The sequence below is a fragment of the Orussus abietinus genome, unplaced genomic scaffold, assembly GCF_000612105.2.
Source record: "Orussus abietinus isolate OABI.00-Male unplaced genomic scaffold, Oabi_2.0 scaffold26, whole genome shotgun sequence".
Lineage (NCBI taxonomy): Eukaryota > Metazoa > Arthropoda > Insecta > Hymenoptera > Orussidae > Orussus > Orussus abietinus.
The window spans coordinates 166,867-183,501 of NW_019395989.1; the positions used below are offsets into that span (position 1 = coordinate 166,867).

A 16,635-nucleotide genomic window follows, 5' to 3' on the forward strand; every position below is an offset into this window, starting at 1 on the left:
GCGCCCGCGCCCGCGTGACGCACTCCGGCCGCAGTCGGTCGGTCGGTCGCTCGCTCGCGGGGTCGGCCGGGAGGGATCGCGCGCCGTCGGTGGCTCTCTCTCTCTCTCTCTCTCTCTCTCTCGTCGTCGCGAAGCCGCCCGCTCGGCCGGGCGCGGAAGACGGAGGGGAGGTGGGCGACGCCGACATGCGGGCCCGCCGGTGAACGCGCCGGGCCGCGCCCGGGCGCCCATGCGGGCGCGCTAGGCCGCCCTGGTTATGTCGGGCGAGACCGAGATCGAGGTGTCCGTCGTCTCCGAGGAGGACCTCGACCTTGAGGCCAGCAGGAGCAGCTCCGCGCCCGCCGATATGCTCCTTCAGGAGCGACCGCCCAAGCCCGGGTGCGCCCTCAACGACTCCTTCGCCTTCGACGTCGCCGGCATGGCCGGGAAGGCCGTGCTCAGGCCTGCCTGCAACCCGCACTACACCTCCTTCAGCATATCCAGCATCCTTGGACGACCCGAGTCCCCGCCCGCCGCCGATGCTCCCTCCGGGACCAGGGAGGAACGCCGCAACGAACGCCGCGACTCCTCGCCCGGGTCGCCGCCCGCTCCTGGATTGAGGCTCGCCGCTGCGCCCGCTCACCGACTCAACGCCCAGGCTGCTCAGCCCGCTCAGGCCGCCGACCTTCGCGCCGCTGGACACGGCCTCACCGCCACCCGCGCTGCCAGCCCGCCCGCCTTCCACGGCGACGCTGCCAGCCCTCTCGTGGGACCTGCTTCCGCCGACCTCGCCATGCTCTCCAGGTAGGACCTTACATACTCTGGGGAGACCTCGAGCTCCAACGTCCTGGGGATCTAATTTTAATAAGGGTTGCTCTCATTTCTACATGGGGTTCCTCGTAGCGACGTAGACGTGCTCTTTGGGTACACCGATTCCCCGCCGTTCCGCCTCGTCCTGGATCTGCAGTGTCCTAGGGGTGGCATCTCTGTATATTCCTAAGGGACAGTTTCGGGTTTTTATGGGTACTTCCTGGAGCGACGGCGACATGCTCTTCGGGGAGGCCCATACCCTGTTGTGCTGGATATCCCCTTCGGCCTCGTGTTCCATCTCTGGCATCCTATGGGTTACATTTTTGAGGATTCTTTGTGGCCTCACTTTTACATTACCGTCGGCGAACCTCGCCATCTCCTACGAACGTGGTACCAAGTGCAACATGTCTATTAATCTGCATTGCAACATTTTTCCGAAGTATACGCGTTTTGGTAGCATGAATGTCGTCGTGGTACCGTCGCGTGCGGGTTGGCGAACGTCGCCATCTTGGAATATTTTACGGAAAGGGTTAAACGTCTCACATTGACGGGTCTTAAAACCGTTGAAAGTACTCGTCTCGACCTTAACCAGCTTCTTAATACCGCGAAATCCCCTTTACTTACCCCCAAAAAACCCCGCCATGCATTCGAAGGAGCTTGGAGTAAAATGGCGGATTCTTATGGGAGGGAACCACCCGTTTAATAAAACCCGTTTCTACCGACGTCGAAATCCCGTCGGACGCGTTTCTGCACATCCCTCCTCCTAAAATTCACCGTAGGAACGGGTTACTTTTTTTAGATAAACTGGACTTCATCCTGGGACCCTGTAACTGTAATTTTTAAGGGTTTTTCAATTCGGTATCAGAAATACTAACCTAACCTAACTCATACTTCATGTTTAGCGTTAAACGCCGAATTTTAGCTGCAGGCTTTGCATGGTTAAATGTCGCCTTTTAACACTAAAAGTATGGTGTGAAGTCGCGCGGAAAGCTTCAAGAGTTGAATGGAAATTTTATGGGATTACTTCGCGATGATGTTGAAAATCTGTCGGGAATTTTCTTGAAGTTTTTTGAGCTTATTTTGAGGTCGACACGAAGAAGGTAGATTGCCGTCGGATCGGCATAATTAGGACGGCTTGTTGGAATAATCTCAAGACGTAGAGTCCTTCTTGAGGGATTTTATAACATTTTGACAGACACTGCTGAAGTTTGAATCCACTTTTTCTTTTTCTTTTTTTTTTTTTTCAAATTTCTGTATTTCACCCACAACGTCGGGAGTCCGTCGGACCTCGACGCGTTCTCCGAAAGTAACCCTTAAAAGTGATTTATTATCATGTTCAATAATTAACAAGTGTCCTCGAATGTTTTCCTGCAAAATATTCCGATCCACTTGGAATATTTTTATTTTGCTTTAACATTCAGTTTTGACATTCCTGTCGATCCGTCACCTCTAAAATTTCAACCCTTTCGCAAAACGTCATTTTGCTTATATACGATAATTAAATAATTTGACATGTAAAACGCATCCTTTCTCCCGTTTACTCCTCACATTTATAATCCCATTTTTTTTACTCTTGCGTTTTATTAACATTTATCTCCCCCATGGCCTCTTAAATCTCAACCCTTTCGCAAAGCGTCGATTGATTCGTCATTTTTCCTTATACACGATAATTTGACATGTAAAACGCATCCCTTTCTCCCCTTTACTCCTCACATTTATAATCCCATGTCTTTTATTAACATTTATCTCCCCCATGGCCTCTTAAATCTCAACCCTTTCGCAAAACCTCGATTGGCTCGTCATTTTTCCTTACGTATGATCCGATAATTTGGCGGGTAAATCGCATCCCCAATTTCTGTTTACTTCTCGCTTTTACGGTCGAGGAGTCCCGTAAAGGACATGGGACTCCGTAAGGGACGTAAGGGTGAGCATATGGGGGTGTGCGCGTGCGGTGAGGATTATATTATGTGGGAATGGACCGAGGGGGTCCGTAATGGGCCTATTAGGCTGTCTCATTTAATAACAACCGGAGCAACAACCACCCTCTTGCGTTACTTACGTTACTTAGGGCGGGTGGCGTCGGATACATTTACCATGGGGTACTTTCCGAGGGTTCGAGATGATTTTATCAGATTTGCGCCCCCCGCAGCCTCCGGACCCCCTACCCCATGGACTCGAATTGCTTGTTTTCCACCCGTTTACCATTTGATCAAGTCCCATTCGTTGACACCCCCTTGACGTACTTCCAAATTTTTCTACCCCTTTCTGAACCAGTTCCAATCCGAGACTGAATTGCTACCCTTCATTGTTCATTTTTCTGAATCTTATAAAAAAGTACAGATTTTTATTTCTCGTCATTTTCGATTTGCAAATTTTTGACAGTTTTGGAGATTATGGTTTGTCGCTCCTTGAAAATCCGGCCGAAGGTTCGCCTTAAGGTTTCACGCTTTTTGAGGATTTCGGTGAGAGATGGTTCATTTTTCTCAATTTTCTACCCCGTGAATTTAGAAAAAGATAGTGCTAATTTTTATTTCTCGTCATTTTCGATTTGCAAATTTTGGACAGTTTTGGAGATTATGGTTTGTCGCTCGTTGAAAATCCGGCCGAAGGTTCGTCTTATGATATCGTGCTTTTTCCGCTCATTCCGCATTAACGCGGAATCGCGAAATTTCCTCCGCAGGAAAAGCGGAGCCGAGGGTTCTTTCCGAGTTTCCGGCGAGTCGAGGATCGCGAGGAGAATCGGTCTTGGTTCTCCAATGAGAGCGAGGGAGAGCGGACGATTAGGCGGCGCGCGTGCTAGACAAGGAAGAGGGAATGAATTAGGCATGACGTGCATAATGGATAGACAAAGCGTAGGCGTACGGTCGGAAAGACGAAGACAAGGAGCCAGGATCCTCCCCCACCTGTTCAGGGTTATTCCCTTACATCCTCCAAAGGAACTGTTCAACTTCTCCGAGCCGATTTATTATTAAATTGCATAAGAGTCTTAGTACCGCCAAAGGACATCCGCGATGGCTGCCATTTTTCCTTGTCCCGCTAAAGGATAAAAAAAAAAGAAATCGCTTATTATTTCATCCTCCATCTTAACAAACGTTTAGGGCAAGTCGAAAAGATCCTAGGAAAATTATCCCAGAAAATCGGAAATTTTTTTATGATTCATTATCGCCGATTTTCCTGTTTTATGAATGAGCAGGAAATTTAGGTAAATGGTGTTTTCCACATTTTTCAATATGGCGACGTTCTGTGGAAAGGAAAGGAAAATTGCCGTTTAGGGGAGATTTGTGGTCGTAGGGGTTGAAAGCACTGAATTAGGCTATCATTGAAATTTAATGTGTTAACCCTTTCTTACGGCGTCGCATTAAATTGTATGACTTGGAGGTTCCTCCAGATCAAATATAATAAGGCTCTGATAAAGAACGAGTCCTTTATGCTCCTGATCCTCAGATAGAATAGAATACCATGTTTACATGTACTGTATGTCCATACAAAATTACGATATAATAGATGTTGATTTAGTAAAGCCTTTTCAAGTTCCTCCGATGCTTATCTTGCGTCGGAAAAAATTAATTCTCAGATTGATAATTACCTCACACTTACCGAATAATTTTTTTTTTTGCTATTCCGAAGCGCAGCCAAGGTTAGGTGAAAACTGTAAATTTCTCCGATGTTAGCTCGCGTCGAAAAAAAAATTAATTCTAAGATTAATTGTCTCGATCTCGCCGAATAATTTTTTTCCGGTATTATTCAGAAGCGTTTCTTTGTTTATTTCCTCGATCGAGGAGGGCACGGTGATTAGATAGGTGATCAATGCCTAAAAGGGCGAAGTAGGAACCAAGATTGGCCAGTCTCCCGGAAAAAGGAAAATCTCTCCTTTCAAGGCCCGATCTCGTGCCAGAAGCGCTTCCGGTCGAGGTATTCTTTAAAAGTAACGCATATAGCGGTGAAGAATCGACTCGTCCTAGAAATCGGAACAGTAGGTTGAACCAGAAAGACCCGAAACCGGGCACGAGGGACTGCCGATAGTAATTCAATGCCTTTCGAGAAACAATCGCCGCTTCCATTGTCGACCGCGTACTTTCGGCCCCGGAATTTGACGCAACTGCCTTCACCCCTTTTTTTGTCTTTCCGCTCCCGGGATTTTTCTTTCATTTTCTTTCACTTCCGAATGAAACGTTACGATGTGCCTAGGTTTCTCGATGGGGAATCGAAATCCAAATTGATGGGCCGTGACGTCTGAGAAATGCGGAAAGTAATCGAGACCCTTAATTGATTCAATTTTTTCGGAAATCTTAGCAAGAAAAACGACCGCTAGAATTTAATCTATAAATTCCTACAAAAATTCCATCGCTCATTCTGCGTTTTTCTAATTTCCAAACTAATAATCATTCTCTGAAAAAAGGGAAAAAATTCGGAAATTTCATTTCCAACGAGTATGAACTTTTCGGGCGCCCTCGAAGCGATCGCTGAAATTTAACCTATAAATTCCTAAATTCCTGCAAAAATTCTATTACTCATTCTGCGTTTTTCTAATTTCCAAACTAATAATCATTCTCTGATAAAAGGAAAAAAATGAGGAAATTTGATTTTCAACGAGTATGAACTTTTCGAGCGGCCTCGAAGCGATCGCTGAAATTTAACCTATAAATTCCTAAATTCCTGCAAAAATTCCATTACTCATTCTGCGTTTTTCTAATTTCCAAACTAATAATCATTCTCTGAAAAAAGGGAAAAAATTCGAAAATTTGATTTTCAACGAGTATGAACTTTTCGAGCGGCCTCGAAGCGATCGCTGAAATGTCCAGGACTACTTCTCGGCCCGCCGCGGGGATTTTCTCGTAAACCCGCGAAATCCCACCTCGCCGGGCCGAATTTAACGAGTCCGACAAAGAGAGGCCTACTTTCCGGCGGAATTCCTAGGCGGCCACTTAGGGCCTCGTTTTCCCGGGTGGAGGAGAAATGCACGTAATCTGGAGCAGCCGGGAGTGTGCCGGCGACACCTCCATTGTCGGGCTGGAAAATTGACCCTCCCGGTAAAACGTATCGACGAGGACCGGCTCAAAGAGGACGCCCATAATCCCGCTTTTGTCGTTCGATCTGCTACCAGCTACGTCTCGGGAGTTTTAAGGACACTCGACTCCGAGGGTCCTTAAAATGTCCCCGGCTCTCCCGAACGGACTTCCGCTTAGAAATGATATTAGTCTGCCTATATTATTCAGCCTTGCGTTCACAGTTTTTAAGACATTGCAGAATTGAGGAGGTTATAGATTAGGAAGTGTTAATTGTGCCCATAATTATGAAAGTGGTCTAAGTCATATATTTTTTCTTTCGAAATTACATTGAATTAATTTCGTTTGAAATAATATGGCGTGAAATAACTGACAAACTCATTTTTTTTTTTTTAATTTTGACTTAGACCACTTTCATAATTATGGGCACAATTAAAGCGCGTCTTACTTTAAGGACACTAGACTCTGATGGTCCTTGAAACTTAGAAACGTTATTAGTTCTTCTATAATTTTTCAGTATAACATTGATCTTTTAGGATATTCAATGGTTGAGGAGACCAGATTGACCTAAGTTTAGGACTCGGTTGCGATCTCATGGGATTAATTATTACCGGGTTAAATTTTAATTTATCGTTTTTATCACTTGGATCATAGTGGATTAATTAAGGACGTTAATTTCTGGGCCTACGGGAACCTCAGATTTATCGTACAGATCTGGATTTGGTTTCCTAAGGATTTTTTTCCCGTGATTAATTATTACCGAGTAGGTGGCGATTAATTATTACGACCGCCCTGGCCGTAGCATCTCGAATCGCTTTCTATTAAAATTTAAACACCGCTAATCTGCCAGTCTGGCCGATCGCAAAGTGCATCCGGCGCTTGCTATCGATTGGGCCAGCACTTAAGGAGGACTTCGAATTTAAGAGGAAGTACTTCGATTTTGACCCCAATAGCCCCCTAAAGAAATAAACACTCGAGTATTCATTTTAATTCCTAAAAATACCAGGACAATACTCGAGTCATCTTAAATCTCGATTAATCACTAAGTCAAAAACTTATGTCAATCCTGACTGAGTGAAGAATCTTCCTCATCCACTTCAAAAAGTGAGGTTAGAACCGAAAATGGCGAAACTGAGATGGGAAGCTTAAAATTGACAAATCAGAGTATATTTATATTCTGTCGTGTAGAATTCATCATTTTTATGTTAATTCGTGATTGCAAACGATTTGTGTAATTTTATTCCCCGATAGCTGGTAAATCTGAAAAAGTCGCGAGGGTGTGGGAAAGTAAGATTAGGAGTTTTCATCCAGCAAAATACAATATCTTTATATCTTATCGTGCAGAATTCATCATTTTTATGTTAATTCGTGATTGCAAACGATTTGTGTAATTTTATTCCCCGATAGCTGGTAAATCTGAAAAAGTCGCGAGGGTGTGCCGTCGGCTCCAGGGGAAAGTAAGATTAGGAGTCTTGGTCCAGCAAAATACAATATCTTTATATCTTATCGTGTAGAATTCATCATTTTTATGTTAATTCATGATTGCAAACGATTTGTGTAATTTTATTCCCCGATAGCTGATAAATCTGAAAAAGTCGCGAGGGTGTGCCGTCGGCTCCAGGGGAAAGTAAGATTAGGAGTCTTGGTCCAACAAAATACAATATCTTTATATCTTATCGTGTAGAATTCATCATTTTTATGTTAATTCATGATTGCAAACGATTTGTGTAATTTTATTCCCCGATAACTGATAAAGCGGCTCCAAGGGAAAGCGAGGTCAGGAGTCTTGGTCCGGCAAAATGGCGCCTTCGAGGGGGGAAACTGGAACGCCGCGATTGAAAATTTCCACAAAGAGGCGAGAATGATTTAACTTCGGACAATAGTTCCGCGGATCGCGGCGGATCGTAATGGATCCGCTGCTGAATGGCCGCGCGTCCGCATTTGCTGCTCCAATTTGTACGCGCGGTTAATTTCTTTCGGGGGGGAGGACCCCCCATTCGATTTTCGAAATCCCGGACTGAACCGTCATTCGGCCGAATCATCGACTCGCGCTCGATAGGAACGCAACAGTCGATCCTATTCGTGTAATCAGGTGCCTCCACCACGTGGGGGATTTTCGATAAATGATCACGGTGCGTCGAGTATTTTTAATTTTTACGCGACGCACGTAAAAATTAATTTCGGCGGTTATTTCGCATGTTTCTATTTTTTTTCACGAGTAGTTTACGATGTATACAATTGCGAGGCCGGTAATGGGTTGGCCTCGATTCCTCGATGATTGGCTCGAGTCATCGATTCGCGCGATACAAGCGCAAGAGTAAGCCCTCCACTTGGCCCGTAAGAGCCCGCTGCACGGCGAAGCCAACCAGAGGATTTACTCGTGCTCCCTTGAAAGCCAATAACTTATTGTTGGGTCATCGTAATGACACTTTAAGGTACCATCGACGTTACACTTTGTCGGATCGATGAATCGTCGAGGCGCGGCAAGGGGACCGAGAAAATGGAGTTACCTCCGATGACGGCCGCGGACGGGCCACCCGTCTTGCATGTCTATATCCGAAAGAACATGAAAAAACAACTCTACCTCCGCAAATCCTCGCGATATAGAAAATTGTTTCCAGGAAAAGTTTCCCAAAATATCACCCTCTAAAACTGTTGTCCTAATGATTTTTCTGCAGCACCCTTCATTAACCCAGAAATTACCCGAGAATGGGTGTATGCAGAACCGACGCAGCGCGCGGAGCCCTCGACAACTGTGCGGGATAAAAGAGGCTCTATCTCCGTATATACTCCCGATATAGAAAATTGTCCCAAACGAATGTTTTCCGGGGCGCCGTTCTCTATAACTTTTATTCCAGTGATTTTTCTCCAACACCCTCCATTTATTCGGAAATCGCCCGCCGATGCTGGGCGAAAGGGCTGCGAAGCGGTAGTCTCCCTCCTCGGGGCGGCAGTAAGCGGCTAAAAACGGCTGCAAATGGGTGAAAATGGCGGCGAGAAGTTCCTCGTTGGAATTGGCATTAGTGGAGCCGAGGAAAGGGTGGCGCAGGAGGGAAGAATGAGTTTTCCTCTTTCTCTAGGGTTTCTACGGGGTGGAGGTGCGCGTAAACAAGCGATGCAACCGGGTGCGTCTCTATGACGGCGACTAACGACGAGGCGACGCGTGTATATACGTAACGTGTACGCACGTGAAAACGGTCGATCGTTAGGGTAGCGCAAAGAGTGATATGAAGGGATTACAATGGCTCATCGGCCGCCAGAAGGGAGAGGATGCCGAATAATAATCGCCATTGAAACCAACCCTCTCGAAATCACTCTTGCAAGCTTTAAGGCCGCTTTCTCTCGGGAACAGCCCTCGATAAGGCCCGGGAAATCCTTGATAAGAAGAGTAACAAGTATCGACAAGACTCGCCAAAACTCATCATTCATTAATATTCCCTTGACGAAGGATTCTAATTTTTAATATATTTACTTAACCCCTTCTAGAACAATTTGATCGCTTCGAAATCCAACTCGCTCGAATCAGATTTCTATCCGGTTGATCGAATTAAATGTAGCTAATTCCGATGTAGAATTTAACCCGATCCAATTGAACCGTGGAGAGAGGTTGCAGATTTGATTTGCAATTACATGACCGAGTCGGTGCGCTATTGAGAGAAGCTGCCCCGAGAAAAGGAATAGTTACTGAACCAAAGAAATGTTATCCTTAATTCAAGGAATAATCACTTAGCCTGATTACTCTTTCCCTTCTCGGTGTAGAGAAATTTCCCGGAATTTTTTCATATCTTCTTGCTTTGGGGAGGACCTTTTTGGGAATGGAATACTTGGCAGGATTAGTTGGCGCACAATCTCCGAGTAAATCCGTTTGTTGGAGTATTCCTCTAGGAGTAAGCCGTCTAATTGTTTCCTCGAATACTTGGATGTCCTCTTCCCTTAATCCGAGATGGAAATCGCGACACAGAGGGCGAAGTGGGCCCGAAAATGGAGCATTTAAGGGCGTTCTTGAGGGCCCACCTACCGCAAAATCCTTCCTAGCCAATAATCCCTTAAAGTAGGGCTGCGAAAGGGGGCACTTTAATGGAGGCTTGTTTTCCATCTCGAGGTCTGGCTGCTTGCAAACAAACGGCCAAGGAGATTAGATTTACTCGGCTCGAAAGGAATTACGAAACGCTGTTTACTACCTTGCCGAATTGGAAGTAAAACTTGTCCTTGTCCACTACAAGAATCCTTTTGTTTCTCATACACGGTTCTTAAGCGATACTTTCTTACTCCACAAAATAGAGATTCAAGGTTTCACTAATTTTTTTCCATTTATTAGGCATTCTCTCGTTAATTTTAAAAATCACTCCTTCGTCCTTTCAAACGATCATTTTATAAATCGTCCTTTAAACGTCTTCCGGGTAATTCCAGACCAGGGAAGCGTTTGAGAATTCTTGGGAATTTTTTTCGAGAATAGGAATCAGTTTTGGTCGCACTTGAGGTCCATTCTTCGTCCTATTTTCCTGGCAGCGGATCCTTGGTGTAGGATTCCAGAGTAGCGTCCCGTAAAGGAGCCGGAGGTCCCGCAGGATCGCGATCCCGCGAAAGGAGCAGTCCCGGGTCCCTGTTTGGTGTCCATACCTGGGAAGACGCTTACAAACAGCCGGTTGTCAGATTTCCTTTATCTCCTGTGGGGCATCTGCGAGGCGTTTTTTTCCAGCCCCTCTTCCCTTCCCCCAGCGTGTCGGCGGCGTCTTCGAGGAAGGGAAAAATAAACCTCTTAATTTGTTTTCCCCGTCTCCTGGAAGAAGAGCATCTCCCCCTAGGGAGGACTGCAAGCCGATAACCCGGAGGACGAGTCCGGGAAACGGGAGCTCTCGAGGAGGAGAACCAACCTCTTCGGGTTCGACTCCCGTTCGCGTCGACCGGAGCCAGGAACACGCGGGGGACTTCGTAGGGCTTCCGAAGCCTCTTCCTGTATGGATACGTGCTGGCCAACTACTTTTTTTTAGCTCGCCTGTCTCGAAACGAGCCGACCGCCACTTATTCCGCTGGCTTTTGCGCCAAAAGAGCCGAGGAAGATGTGGGAAAGACGCTTGATCTAGGTCCTGGTGATCATTTTGGGGTGTTGTCCTTATGAGTCTTCTTGTTGTGGTCTTCATTGGTCCTTTATCCTTCTCCTCCAAAATGTAGACTCCTCATAACAAACCAAAATTGATTTCTCTAACCGTTGACGCCGGTTCTGGTGACTTTTCGGGATGTTGTCCTTATGAGTCTTGTTGTGTGGTTTTCGTCGGTCCCTTATCCTTCACCTCCCAGCTTTGGATCTCTCATAGAAGAACAATGTCTCTCTAAGGTATAGAATTTCTTTAAGACAGAATTTTATTAATTATATTTTATATTTATAACAGTCCTTATATTTGACTTGAACAAGATTAATTCTTCACTTCCAGGTTGGGCCTGATGTCGTCCCTGATCGCTGGTCGGTACCCCGTAGGCATCGGGGTGGGCGGAGTATTTTTCCCGTCCACCCTGCAGCACCTCCACCAGCACCAACACCAGCACCACTCTCGCTCCGCGACGGCGTCCTCGGCCCTCAGCACGCAGACGGACATCTCGGAGGCCGCCGAGGCGATGAGGGGCGTCATCCCCGGGAGCACGGGCTGGCCCTTCCCCTGGAGGCCGGCGCACACCCTGCAGACCCTGGAGCACCCTTCGGCCACCGACGTGGTTGGCTCCCTCAGCAGGGTTAGCCCTGGATCCGCCACATTCCCTCAAAGGGGTGAGTCCTAGTGAAACGCGGTTATTCATGCGTCCTCCATTTTTTCTCATCCCTCTTATTATCTGGACAAAATGGCGACTTTAAGGTGATATGAAAGAGTCATGCTATACACATAAACGTGAAAATATTTATATGACTTTTCTCCAGCCTGGATGCACCTAATCATTTGACACCTCGACACGTGGTTATGAAGGCCCTAGGGAAAAACCCGATGCTAGTGAAATTTAATTTTTTTTTTTATTTAGCCTTGACTAAAATCAAAATTTTACGGTTTATGTATATATTTAGCATGACCCTTTCATATCATAGGTTGACCTGGATTATCCCCTATTGTGGGTTCTTTCTTTTTTTTTATCAGTCTTCCAGTAGACAGGGTTGACGACTTTTCCCCGAAGACCGGAAGTCTTTGTTCTTTGTCCGTCGGGAGGGTTAAAAAATCGATGGGAAATCAGACGAAGAGTGTCACCGATACTCTGGGGGAAGGTTTTCTGGCGAACCGATTGGAGGAGAAGGCTCTTGAAGCGGGGTGGCTTTATCGGTTCTCGGTACTCCATAATCCCGCGAAAACCGCCCTCAGTAACTTGCCTAGGGATCCCCCTTAAGGAATACCCGCAAGTTGCGTCGATTAACGCTCCAAGTATTCGAAACATTCCAAGCCATTCGCTACAGCGAATTATCACGGTTATCGCATTCTCGATACACATTAATCCCAAACCCCCACGCCAAAAGGTCCCTAACGTTCTCGGATTAAATTTTCTATCCCCACCCCATCAGGCTTAACCTCACTTATTTCATTGGATAATTCTCAGAGAGACCCTAACCTAGTCTTAGCTTTTTTAATTTATCATTTTTAATCTTCCATTGTCTCAGCTGTACATTTTAGGGCGTTTTTAAGGGTGACTCGAAAGACAATTCTCGGACGATATCGCGAGGCATTTTTCCCAGAATTTCGAAGGACACCACCTTAACCTAACTTTTTGAACAGATTTATTATTTCTTGTTGAACGGTTTAAAGTGGATAATTCTCAGAGAGACCCTAACCTAGTCTTAGCTTTTTTAATTTATCATTTTTAATCTTCCATTGTCTCAGCTGTACATTTTACGGCGTTTTTAAGGGTGACTCGAAAGACAATTCTCGGACGATATCGCGAGGCATTTTTCCCAGGATTTCGGAGGACACCACCTTAACCTAACTTTTTGAACAGATTTATTATTTCTTGTTGAACGGTTTCAAGTGGAATCAACTCGGACGAATTCGTTCGAGGATAGGGTAGAACCTACTAAGGATCGTCCTAGGACCTGATAGGGCTGGTGAACTCGACGAGGCGAGGGTGTGTCCGCGTGTTCGACGACGAGTAAGGCTTCCACGGCTTCCGCCACGACAAACCAACGTCGATCGCCTTACCCGTCGATCGTTTTGCTCTTGCCACCTCGCCTAAGTACTTACTATCTAACTACAGAAGTACGCACACGTGTCTAGGCGCGTCGGGCACACGCGTAATAGCGGACCGTCTAATGACAAAGTCCTTATAAAATAATATGTATAACATAAAATAATTTACTGTAAAATAATACAAAATAATTTACTGTAAAATATTCACCTAAAGCGGTATTTTTCCCGAGCGTACTTACTACAATTACACATTACACCCGCAAAATGGAGCAGGTCTCAAAGACGCTCATCAGCCCATCCACCAAAAAATTAATTCTTCCTCGGAATAATTCACATACATAAACGTAAATAAACCGAAGAAATATAACGTCAATTAATATTTTATTTATAATTAATTTCACTGGAATAAAGGGGAATAAATTGGACCTTCCTTCGGAATAATGACGGAATTGATTTGAGGTTAATTCAAGTGAAATTCCTTTAATCAACATTATACTCCAATGCACAGCTCAAAGAAACATTTCTTCGACATGTTTGAATTAATTTCCCTTTTTTTTTTCCTCGATGTACTATCACTTTCAAGGACAATTTTATCGGGGCTTGATCGCCCGATTCTGCTCGTCTCTATGAATAAAGCCAGGAGGGATTTTACAATGCGGAAAGTTTGATCGAAAGTATAATTTAATTACCGCGGAAATTTCCAATATGGAGTCCCCATTGTTGAGAGGAGGCGGAAGTTGAGTTTTTGATTGAGCGCACTGGCATGACTCGTTACGTACAAATCGGGGATTGGGGGATAGAGGGGAGAAGGGGGGGGGCACTCGATCAATTTGCACATACTGAAATGTTCAGTACCCCGGCGTATCGCGCCAATTATTTCGATATTCATTAGGTAATTAAACGCAATTGGATCCCCGCTGCGGCGCGGATCATAATGTTTTTCGTTTAATTGGATGCATTTGTGCAAATGCATACCAGGAACGAAATTATTCATAATAGCCCCAAGAGCATTTCCGGCTGATCCATTTCGCGCTTCTCATTTTACAATTGGCGTATTGCATTTTTTTTTCTCCCCCGATTTTGTAATTCCCCGCGAAGGGCGCACCGAAGCCCTTTCGAGTTTAGCTCGATGTTATGAAAATCATTCCGAGTAATTGTTGATACTTCCTAATTGTTTCCTTTTCATTATGCTTATTTCATTATGCACGTCGAGAGATTATTTAGGAGGATGGGTTGGATGAGTGGAGCCCCTTGGATTTTTATGTCACCTTAAGGGGATGTCAAAGCGACATCTAAGGGTTCATCGTTTATGAAACTTTTCTCCGAACAAGGTGTACCAGATCGTTTGAAACTTCACATCATGAATACGGAGGCTACGAGGAAGGTCTTGACAGTCATGAAATTTGATTTTTCACGAAAAATCAAAAAATGTCTATAAAGAAATTTCTTTAAAAAATTGATTTTTAAGGGTGTCGAGACCTTTCCTACAGCCCCGGTATTCATAATGAAAAGTTTAAAACGATTTGATGAAAAACGTCCTAAACAATAGATACCTCAGATGCCGCTATCGCATCCCCTTAAAGGTGAGAGAAAGAAAAAGAAATCCTAAGGAGGCGTTACAGCGAGGTCCGAGAATAAGGTGGCTAATTTTCCCCGCAGAGGACCCGGACGACGAGAACGGGGGTGAGGACCGTCTTCAGCGAGGCCGCGAGCGCAGTCCCTCCAGCGGCGACGAGGCGCACGACGACCTGGTGGACCAGGAGGACGGTGGGGACGCCGAGGGGGAGTCGGAGGGCGCGGGCGGCCTGCACGGTCCGGGAGGCGGTCAGAGCGGGGTGCAGGTCGGCGGCGACGGGCGGGACTCCGGGAGCATAAAGCGGAAGAAAAAGACCCGGACGGTCTTCTCAAGGTCGCAGGTGTTCCAGCTGGAGAGCACCTTCGACGTGAAGCGGTACCTCTCCTCGGCGGAGCGCGCCGGGTTGGCGGCGTCGCTCAGGCTCACGGAGACACAGGTGAAGATCTGGTTCCAGAACCGTAGGAACAAGTGGAAGCGCCAACTGGCGGCGGAGATAGAAGCTACGAGCATGGCGCACGCCGCTCAGCGTCTGGTACGCGTGCCGATCCTCTACCACGAGGCGTCGGCAGGGTCGGCGGTGGGGACAGGCTCGGGGCCCGTCTCGGCATCGGGCCCGCCGCCGCCCCCGCCGACCGCCTCCCTCTCCCACTCCGTGGGAGTCGGAGTGGGGGTAGGCACGGGCTGTTCCCCCACCACCGGCCACCAGCCGATCTTCTACTCCCACCACCACCAGCACCACCACCACCACCACCCGGGCCACGTGCAGGCCCACAGTCTGCTGCCTCACCAGGTGCACCCGCAGCCTCCCCCGCCGCCGCCCCCGCCGCCGAACCCGCAGCCTCCGGCGTCGCAATAGCCGTAGGTCCCCTCGCCGGCGACTAAGGGCCACGGTGCCCCCCCATGGACTTGGCGCCGCTTTGCACGGACTTGGACGTTTTTCGTGGTTTGTTTTTTTTTTTTTACATATATATATATATGGAGCGTTCGAAACGAACGGACGATCACCCCGAGGGGGGACCTTCGGTCGTTTTGGAATTGGTTATTGATCGTTGCGGGGAAGACGGAACGATAAATCGGGGCGATCTGACTGGGATTACTGGATGGATTTTCCGTTCACGCTGCTTTAAGGGGATGTGAAAGTCACTTATGAAAAGTCTATCGTGATACTTTTCTGGTATCTAGGGGTATCGAATCCTTTCGAACTTCACGATGTGAACGTGGAGGCTATGAGGAGAAGGGTCTCACCCTCATGAAATATCATTTTTTATAAACAATTTTGGAAATGTCTATAAACGAATTTTTTTTTTAATTGAATTTTTATGGGCGTTAGGACCTTCCTTTTATAGCCTACATTTATATTGTCAGGTTTGAAAGGATTCGATACATCCAGTTCGAGAAGTTTTATAAACTCTTTGACATCGCCTTAAGTGCGGGAATTCCGGAACGCCGCGATTTGTCGTTGTGTAGACACCTTTAAGGCTGATGCACAGGTGGCGATAAGTTGTCGCGGTACGACCGTGTAATTCGATTTGTACAGGTTTAAGGGACTGGAGGACGCGTTTACGCCGTTGAATAACGGCGGTTTAACTGCACAGGGTGCAGATCGCCACGATTTGTCGTTGCGTCGACGCCTTTAAGGCAGTTTTAGACCTAACGACGAATCGGTGAGACTAAAAATGTGCTAACTTATGTATACAGATTTCATTGACGCGTGGATTATGTTGATGGACTCGCACTTAACGGATCACAGGTCGCTACGATTTATCGTTACTTGTGCGGCCACCTTAAGTAACTAATAGTTCGGTTAGTTAGGCATGATTTAGCGTAAGGCAGGAGCATGTCGGATCGACGTCCTTAGACAAACCCACACCTGGCTCGTACCTGCTCCCTTCGAGTCCCGATTCTGGTCCCTAACCTCAAACCGCTTCCGAAGACTCTCGTGCTCGATAGTCCGTTTAATTAAGTATCGTCGAATAAACCGGACGATGGGCGTCGCTAATACTCGCTTTTCCTTTGTCGTTGTCCGTGTCTTTGGAAACGGTGTTTCCGCTCCTCCTCGAGGCCGGCCGCCATCTTGGTTCCCGCAATTGGCGCGAATTCAAAAACTTTT

At 46.6% G+C, this 16,635-nt stretch overlaps 1 protein-coding gene across 1 annotated transcript; it reads left to right on the forward strand.

Annotated features, from left to right (window-relative positions):
- The first annotated feature begins 256 nt into the window (after window positions 1–256).
- LOC105703582 (homeobox protein B-H1) lies at window positions 257–15,381 on the forward strand. Its single transcript, XM_023433999.1, has 3 exons — window positions 257–783; window positions 11,228–11,560; window positions 14,589–15,381. Exons 1-3 carry the CDS (start codon window positions 257–259, stop codon window positions 15,379–15,381), a joined length of 1,653 nt encoding a protein of 550 aa, XP_023289767.1.
- The last annotated feature ends 1,254 nt before the right edge of the window (window positions 15,382–16,635 follow it).